Source organism: Engraulis encrasicolus, chromosome 13 (genome assembly GCF_034702125.1).
Source record: "Engraulis encrasicolus isolate BLACKSEA-1 chromosome 13, IST_EnEncr_1.0, whole genome shotgun sequence".
NCBI classification, from domain to species: Eukaryota; Metazoa; Chordata; class Actinopteri; order Clupeiformes; family Engraulidae; genus Engraulis; species Engraulis encrasicolus.
The window spans coordinates 50,785,697-50,795,696 of NC_085869.1; the positions used below are offsets into that span (position 1 = coordinate 50,785,697).

Here is a 10,000-nt window from a genome sequence, read left to right on the forward strand (position 1 = left end):
TATAGACATGTGTTTTATACAGTAAATATTTACAGTACAAATAATATGTTTTGTTTTTAGCAATAAGTGCATTTACAGAACGTTGTGAGGGAACATGCGCTGCCGTTGAGACACAAAGCCAACACGCACACAACGCCTGCTATTGACAATATTCATGAAAATCATGCACGGAGGCGCCTACATCGATTTTTAAGGTTGAAATATGACACGCTCAGCCGCATATCATCAGACAGCACGTCTGTCATTGTTGGGGGGTAAAATGCATAGTAGGTGTCATCTCCATGTCACTTTTGCAGACGTCTGAGACAGCTAAAGCTGTAGATTAAGGGTAGGCTTTGCCACACATGTCGGAAGATGTGACCGGACACACGTCAACGGCAGAACACATTCATATTCATATTCACGCGAACAGCTGTCAGAGGTGTTGTGGTGAAGATAGCAAGGATCCTACATATACAATAGAAAACGTATCAAAATTCAAAAGAATGAACATTCACAACAAATCGCCACTAACTGCAGTTTGAAGTCTTAGTTGTTATTCACCATCTACAGGCTTAGGGGCCTCAAGCAGCCGCCTGCCCAGCCTGGTGACAAGATACGCCGCTGCATTCATGTACGGAAATGGCGGTGTGATGGCATGCATTTTTCAAGAATTGTTTCGTTGGAATTCACAAACGCTAAATTAGGCCTGCACACTGTGATGGGTTTTGCTCAGATGTGCAGGTTTTTCAAACAGCATGGCGTTTCTCAACGGAATAACTAGACAGTGTACCACTGCTGCCTGTGCTCCCTCTGGTGCCCCACCCCTTTTTTTTGGAATGCCCCCACCCCCATGAAAGGCCATTGGGAAACGCNAACTCCCATTGTCATTGTGACACAGCACTTCACAGCACACAGGTGAACACTGCACACTGCACACAACACAATTGCATTTATGCCTCACCCGTGCAAGGGGGGCAGCCCTCAATGGCGCCCCTGGGGAGCAGTGCAGCGGGACAGTGCTATGCTCAGGGTACCTCATTCATGGAGCAGGATGGGGGAGAGCACTGGTTCATCACTCCCCACACCAACCTGGTGTGTTGGGAGTCTAACCGGCAACCGTTGGGGCTAAAAGTCTGACGCTGTAACCACTTCCCCATGACTGCCCGGTCATAAAATATACTAGAAATACCATATTAGTCAGAATTTGGAAAAAGTTTGTGCCTGTGATAGATGAAATCTTAGTAGTTCATGCAAATGTGTTGGCTCAGGGGGGAAGGAAGGAGGAAAGGCGAGAGGACACACATTGACAAGACTATATATGAAGAGTTCAGATGCAAAACCCCCTAACTCCATTTCTGAAGACCTGCACTTCTATATTTTTAGAGAACCCCATTATTGGTTTGGTTTACATTCATATACTTGATAATACATATAAATAGTTATATTACGTAAATAAAATAAAAAATATGCAATTTTGATAGCTTTGTATTAAATAAAAATGAATTAAGATTATTTTGTGAAAAGGCACTTAGGGGGTTTTGCATCTGAACTCTTCATATCGTAAACATGATATGGGCAGTACAGTAAGCTATTCTGGAACTCTGGAAAAATAAACGCATACAGAGTCATACTGCATATAAAATGCACTGTGTATGCATATTTACACACAGGGACATGCATAAGGATAAAACATAATCTCTCTCTCTCTCTCTCTCTCTCTCTCTCTCTCTCTCTCTCTCTCTCTCTCTCTCTCTCTCTCTCTCTCTCTCTCTTTTATCTCTCTCTCTCTCTCTCTCTCTCTCTCTCACACACACACACACACACACACACACACAAACACACGCGTGCACACACAAACACACGCGTGCACACACACACACACACACACACACACACACACACACACACACACACACACACACACACAGGCACGCACAAACGCACACACACACACACACACAAACACACACAGACACACACACACAGACAGATTGACGGAGGGCGAGAATGGAAAAAGTAATGAATAAACAAACATGGAGAAAGATCAGTGTGTGCAAAAGGTCATGTTTTAGTACAACACAGACCTCACACATCATGGCGTCGAGCTACACTCCTGTAAATAAGAGTTACGAAACCAAAGAGGGATGAAAAGAGAGAGAGAAAGGATAGTTTTCTTGACATGGAAGAATTGCATTTGGTCTTTTATTTATTCATAACTCTCTCTTTCTGGGAATGAGAGGAGTTGCATAGCTGGTGGCATAGCTGGGTAAATGAAGGGGAGGGTAGAATAAAATAGAATAAAATTGAATACAAATGGATGGGTTGTCTAGAGGAGAGGAATGTAATGTATAGGTATGTAGAGGAGTGTATATTGGAATGTTTATGAATAGATGTGAGTATATGTATTGTATGTGAATGTCTGAGGATGTTTATGTGTCTATGTGTGAAAAATGGTGTTTAGCAAATGAGATGTGTACTATAAGATCTAACCTGATGGAACTGAACAGTCTGATGTGAAACCGAATATCCCATGGGACAATAAAGAATCTTATCTAATCCCCCAAACCCCCGAACCCCCAACAACTTTCCTCTCTCTCACACAAACACATACACATACACACAGAAACACAAAAAACATCCGTGGATTTCCGAGGTGTTTACATTCAGTACTGCCTTGTCATTTGAGGGAGTTAAGTGCTTTTGTTGGGGCTTAACACCTTTGTCAGGGCCTAGCTAGGTAATTAGTGCCCTACAAGCAGCACTGTAAGGCTAACCGCTAGTTGCAAATGCTCTTCCACAGGCACGCTCATGAGAAGCTAACGGATATCCCAGTCATTTGCTTACGATAATCGTGTTTAATTCTGTAGTAATTAGCCCGCGGCTAATCCCTTCACACAATGTTGGGCATTTTTCTTGAGGCTTTTGTTTTTTTCCCTGTGTCATGTTCTGGTTGATTTCTCTTTCTTCCTTCCTTCTCCAAAAGCGCCTTTAATGGTCATAATGCAGGGCAGGCGTCATGGAAAGTATGACACAAACATTGATGTGACGCACATGTAAGGCTTTGGTAGGTTTAAGGGGGCTTGTTTTTCGAGACATTGGAGATAATTTTAGCACTTTCATCCATTTGCATAAGACAGTGGGGCATGAGACAGGAAGTGAGTTGAGTTGGAGAGAGAGAGAGAGAGAGAGAGAGAGAGAGAGAGAGAGAGAGAGAGAGAGAGAGAGAGAGAGAGAGAGAGAGAGAGAGAGAGAGAGAGAGGTCATGCAAGGTAATGGTGACGGGTGATATGTCCTATGCCAGAGTGCACAACGAAGACACCTGCTTTCATTAACTTAAACTGCTTAAACTGTCTGCTTTCATTCTTCATTGAATTGACCTGTTGCCAAGTCAAAAGACTGGACAGATCTTTAGGTGGAGGGTCTCCCCAGGTCATGGTTAAACTGTTTTCTTCTTTTTTTTAAGTAAAGGTGCACCTTGTAAGATTGTGGCCAGAGTAGGTATTGCAACTATGCTGCTCATTGAAACTGTGTTGCCTAATGCCAAATTTGGTCTTTCCATGAATATTAATAAATAATAAACCAATATTTACTAGTATGAAGGACGGTAAGTTTTGCAGCTAAAAACAACATGCCTATTTCTGGAAATTGAAAATGGCGAGAAGATCCCCTTCGTCATGAATGTAAAATGCAATTTTCCAAGTCATAATGAATACTTAGAATGTAATGGTGGTGGTAGGTATTTGTTAAAAAGGTAACATTTGTGAATGGACAGTGTGAATTATGGAACTACTAAAAATGCTAAGAAGGATTCTTCTTTGATAGCGAATGAACGACAGTAGGCTTTTAAAATGTATACCCCAATCATAAGTTACCAGCCAAATGGCTAGTGAAACTGAGTTTGTTACAAAGCCGATATCTACCTGCTGGTGGCGCCTTGGTGAGTGTCAATGTCAAGCCCTGGAGCAAGTGTGTGTGTGTGTGTGTGTGTGTGTGTGTGTGTGTGTGTGTGTATGTGTGTGTGTGTGTGTGTGTGTGTGTGTGTGTGTGTGTGTGTGTGTGTGTGTGTGTGTGTGTGTGTGTGCGTGCGCGCGTGCGTGCGTGCGTGCGTGCGTGCGTGCGTGTGTGTGTGTGAGAGTGTTCCAGGTGTCCAATACCTGTGTGTGAGCAGGTTGTTGAGGTACACGCTGCTTTTCTCCTCTGCAGACAGGCCCTCTGCCATCAGGGTGAAGACGTTGAAGTTCAGCTGCTGCTTTGGCGTGCAGGTCACACGAGCCTTCTCCAGCATGTACGCTTGGACACGTGCTGACAACACAACACACACACTCACACACACACACACACACACACACACACACACACACACACACACACACACACACACACACACACACACACACACACACACACACACACACACACACACACACACACACACCTAGTGTGTCAATACAACAGTGGCGGTTTTACCCATTCAGAGGCATTTGGAGCAATCACCTATAGTCTGCCTAATGGTAGAGCCTGTATATCAAAGAAAGTGCCAGTTATTTATTCTTGGTGTCTCTGTCTCACTTATTATTTTTTATCATGTCCCAAATGAGAGAATCATGCATGTTGCTGACTTTTTTAAAACCATTTTCAGTCAATCACTACATGCACAGCCTTTGGGAATTTCAGTCAAAACCTAATTGGTTTGATGCATTTGTCTGCCAATTCTTGGAGCAAGAGGGCCCTCTGTAGGCTAAATAAGGTATTACCGCATGTGCAAAGTAAACCTACGATGTTTGCTTGTGTAAGGACATGGAATACAGTGTGGTGTATGCGATTCCAAACATGTTATAGTTTCTGAGTATACTGTATGTGAGTGTGTGATTGTGTTAATGTGTGTGTGTGTGTGTGTGTGTGTGTGTGTGTGTGTGTGTGTGTGTGTGTGTGTGTGTGTGTGTGTGTGTGTGTGTGTGTGTGTGTGTGTGTGTGTGTGTGTGTGTGTGTGTGTGTGTGTGTGTGTGTGTGTGTGTGTGAGTGTGTGTGTGTGTGTGTGTGCGCGTCTGTGCACGTGTGTGTGCGTGTGTGTGCATGTGCGCGTGTGTGCATATGCGTGTGTGTGTGTGTGTGATTTTTTGTGCATGTGGACAGAGAATGAACAGAGCTGGATTAATGCATAGGCTAGATAATATGACTGCAGCCTAGGGACACCCACTTGCTGATTGTGGCAAGGACCAAATCAATGATTGAGTCAAGTTAAGTTTGTGAGCATGTGTGTGTGTGAGTGTGCATACATATGTGCATGCGGGCATATATATGCGTGTGTGTGATACGATTGTGTGTGCGTATGTGCGTGCATGCATGTGTGCATGTGTGCCTGTGTGTTGTGAGCGTTTGTGCATGTGTGCGTGCATGCATGCGCGCATATATATGTGCATGTGTGTGCGTGCGTGTGCACATGTGCCTGTGTGTTGTGAGCGTGTGCAAGAGAGTAAGTGTGTGTTTATGTACAGTATGTGTGCATGTGTGCACATGTGTGTCTGTGTGCTGCAGACACCTCTGAGTATGGTCCTCTTCTTGTCACAGTACTGCACCGTGAGGAGCTTGATGAAGCGGCTGGAGTTGGGGTTCATCTGGGTCTTGGCGTGACCAAAGGCCTCCAGTACACAGTTCACCTGGGACACACGCGGAGGAAGTCAAGGTGATTACCATTTGTCATTTTGATCCAGTGGTGTAGTCTACGTAGAACGCGGGTATACGGAGTATACCCACTTCTAAATTTCAGGCATTTCAGTATACCCACTTAAAATTGATTGATCCATTATTTTGAATAGCACAAATATATACTGTATACCCACTTCAAAAAATGCTCAAATATACAGTATACCCACCATAAAATGATGATCACACAACAGGTGCACAGAATGACCATTTTCTCTGTATTTAATCTATCACATGTGAGCAGGTGGTCATTATTATGTGCACTGTGTGCCAGAGGTTGCCCAAGCAATTGTAGAAGTATATTTATGGTGTAAGTACAACATGCGCACATGATATGTAAGGGTTAACGTTCGGCGTGAAGGTCGCTACCGTGGAATAGCAGCACGACAGAGAGAATCTTTAGACCCCGACGCGGAGCGGAGGGGTCTTGTTCTCTCTGAAGTGCTGCTATTCCAAAAAGCGACCGACTTGCCGAAAGTTAACCCGCTTATTATATGGATATACTTAAATGATTCACACATGGCGGGGACATTTCTTTAAGCCTATTTAATGTTAAGATTGTTGCTGCGCAAAACAAAACAATGCCGTTGTGGAACACCGCTAGGCAACAGCTAGGTAGCCAGGACAACAGGTGTTGTCTATCACAGCAGCTGATTAGAGTCCTGTTGAAAAGTCGCTTTAGCAGTGAAAAGTCTTGTTGCCATTGACAGCGGTCTGTTATAGACCAACCCGTCCGTTATCGAAAAATAACAGACGTGCGAACGTTGGGGAGCCCCGTTGAAATGAATGGAGCATTCGACCGATGACGTCACACCATATAATAACAGGCAGTTATTCCATTGTACCAACAAAGGTTGCTGGATATTGTTACCGAAAAAAACCCTAAAAACTAAAAAGAAAACCCACAGATTTGATCCAACCAGCACAGAATCAGGTGCATCGTTTTATAGTCACAGTAGACCAGTAACTCAGTAAAGCTACTTGTTGGAAGGAAACTACAATATGGCAGGTTTTGGGTTTTTACTTCTACATTACATTAAATTACATAACACATGGCTGACACTTTTATCCAAAGTGACTTACACTTATTATATTTTCAGGGTACAGTCCCTGGAACGATGTGGGTTTAGGTGCCTTGCTCAAGGGCACTTCAGCCATGGATGGAGGTGCAAGGAGGGGTCAGGTTGAATTCAAACTTAGGGCTTCCGCACGCGAGTTTGCGAAACATAGGACAGGTCACAGGCAAAGTTGGTTAAAACTGAGGTACTTAGACAACAGAAACTATCACCGCAATTTCAGTGTTTCATTACAGACCTTATGAGCCAAACCATAATAAAATGACATGATAGGCCTACGGCATTTGTATAAACACAGGAGTTTATGCAGGTAGGATTAGGATACATTGGCTACATTACATTGCATTTTGCTGACACTTTCATTTATTAGGCTATGTTTATAAAAATGAAATCAAATAGTGGAGCTCACTGCATCGTTGGGTAGGCTATGGTTTGTTTGACTTGGCACGTCTGTTTCAAGAGATAGCCTATGCCAAACCACGCTAAAATGAAATAGGCTACGACACGGCATTTGTGTAGGCCTACTGCATCGTAAATGGTTTGGGTAGCCTACTTTTTGTTTGTTACCCTACTTTTAGTGTCTGTTTCAAGAGATCGGCCAAATTATTTGTACACGAATGTTCTGCAAGCCTGCTTTGAGCGAGAGTTGATATTCTTGCTGTCAAATGAAAGCCATCAGAGGGGAGGAACAAGGGAGCCGTTGTAGCCAATTGGAGACGCCAAACGCGGTTGGGCGCAATATCGTCCTATGTTTCGCAAACTCGCCTTCCGCACACCGGCTTCGCCAAAGTGCTGAGCACTGCTCAGCTAAAATTCGATTCCATTGTTTTCAATAGAACCACGCACACTGGCGCCGATGTCCGGGGACATTGGACGATGTCGGATAGCAATTAGAGACGAGTTCTATTTTGTCAGCGCCGCCCATTGACTATCAATGCAATGTTCGTGTGAAATTTGGTTTGGGGGTCCGAATTATGTCGGAAGCAAAAGTGCGCCGCACTTTGTCGGAGCCGGTGTACGGAAGCCCTTACAGATTAGACTGAAAGATCAGCTCCCTAACCAATAGGCGAATGCTCCCCCACTTCGACTTTTAGCAACATTAGTGGACAAAAAATATTTTGCGTTTGGAATATGATGTGGGAACGGGGTCACGAAAATATTAATTGATCATAAAGCGGGTCCCAGTAGAAAAAAAAAAGTTTGGGAACCATTGCTTTAGGGACAGAGCAGATCAGTATTACATTTGCAACCAGGATATGATTTCAAACTTTGTAGAGTCAGTGATTATGGAAATAAACCTCCTGCATAGTGATTATTACAACATTAAAGATAAAATGAAAACAGGTGGATCTCTCGATGCCAAACACACATTTGGGTAACACTTTCTATGAAGCCCATATCTATAGTGCATTATGAGTGCATTTATAACAAATTATAATGAGCATTATAATTACTTACAAAGGATTATGACTACACCCATGATGTGTCATGATGCTTCATATTGACAGTTATCAATAACCATGAATCTGGCTTATAATGCTTTATAAATCCAAGGGTGTCATGAGTGCTCATGCATGGTTATAAACTACAGGCTGCCTAATAGGGCTTATAGTACATTATGAGTACTTATAACCCTCTATGCACAGATCTGGATGATAAACTGTCATACGGACTCATGCTATAATGTCAATGCTATAAAGTCATCAATGTGTGCTCTAAGTAAAGTGAAGTTCATATGGATGCATTTATAATGCACTGTAGAAGGCACATCTATAATGCATCATAATGTACTGTAAGCCCCATCAGGCTGCCTGTAGTTTATAAACAGTCACAAACACTCATAACACACTTGGATTTATAAAGCATTACAAGCTAGATTCATGGTTATTCATAACTGCTATCATAGAGCATCATGAAACATCATGGGTGTAGTCGTTATGCGCTGTAAGTAATTACAAGGCGCATTATAATTTGTTATAAATGCACTCATAATGCGCTATAGATATGGGCTTTAAGTAAAGTGTTACCAACATTTGTGATGGACTGACAGCCAGATGGAGAACAGTATTTGTCCAACATATCCTGTAGGCATAATAGCCCTTTTTCACCACTGAAATACCATATCAACACTGAAACAGGAAAATGCACTGGCTGATTATTGTCACCAGGTGGAGACATAAGACCATTTACACATTCAGACACTCCTTTCATCCCGAAGACATTCTCTCTCTCTCTCTCTCTCTCTCTCTCTCTCTCTCTCTCTCTCTCTCTCTCTCTCTCTCTCTCTCTCTCTCTCTCTCTCTCTCTCCTCTGTCGACACACTGAGCTGGTGACCTAGATAAGCGGGAGGCATGCAGAGGAGAGACTCTGATACACCCGCTACACACTAGGGATGCAAACGATTAATCGATTAATCGACTTTAATCGATCAATGCATTAATCGATTAAAAAACATTAATCGCAATTAATCGACAATTCAACTAACAAGAGAACCAGGTGAAATGAGTATGTGATCGAGTGTGTGTGAAGAGGGGTGTGAATAGTGGGAATATTTAAATCACCCTTGGATTAAAGAATTGAAATAGAATTAATTCAAATGTGGTATTTTATCTCAATTGTTAATTAAATTTTCAGATTTAGTAGTTTTTTTTTCGAGAAACTTTGAGATTTTGGGGGGAAAACGCCGCTTATCAACTAATCGTAAGTCGATCGATAAGGCTATCAACTAATGATTAATGAATTAATCGATAATTTGCATCCCTACTACACACACACACACACACACACACACACACACACACACACACACACACACACACACACACACACATACACACACACACACACACACACACCAATGTACCCCACCCCCCACACACACACACCCACACACACACACACACACACACACACACACACACACACACACACACACACACACACACAAACACATACACACACACACACACTTGTACTCACCGACTCACTTACACACACTTGCACACAAACACACGCATGGCGCTGCTGCACTTACAACGCCCCTGTCATGTTTCTGCAGATAGCAACACATCCAACCAGTGGCGCCGTGGTGAAGGGTAAATGCACACCATTGCCTTGCTAAACCGCTTATGCTTCGCACAAAATTACAACACGAACACCTGCCTCCACCTCTACAACAGATTTTGATATACATATTTCAGCATCCATAGTTTCATGTACTATGTACTGTATACATTATT

At 42.9% G+C, this 10,000-nt stretch overlaps 1 protein-coding gene across 1 annotated transcript in view; it reads right to left on the bottom strand.

Annotated features, from left to right (window-relative positions):
• myo16 (myosin XVI) overlaps positions 1–10,000 on the bottom strand; it is a 359,077-nt gene that overhangs the window by 149,171 nt on the left and 199,906 nt on the right. The window contains exons 15-16 of the mRNA XM_063214214.1: positions 5,522–5,639; positions 4,137–4,284 (exon numbers count right to left, since the gene is read on the bottom strand). Of these exons, the coding sequence (XP_063070284.1) occupies positions 4,137–4,284; positions 5,522–5,639 (266 nt within the window). The remainder of the gene's footprint in view (positions 1–4,136; positions 4,285–5,521; positions 5,640–10,000) is intronic.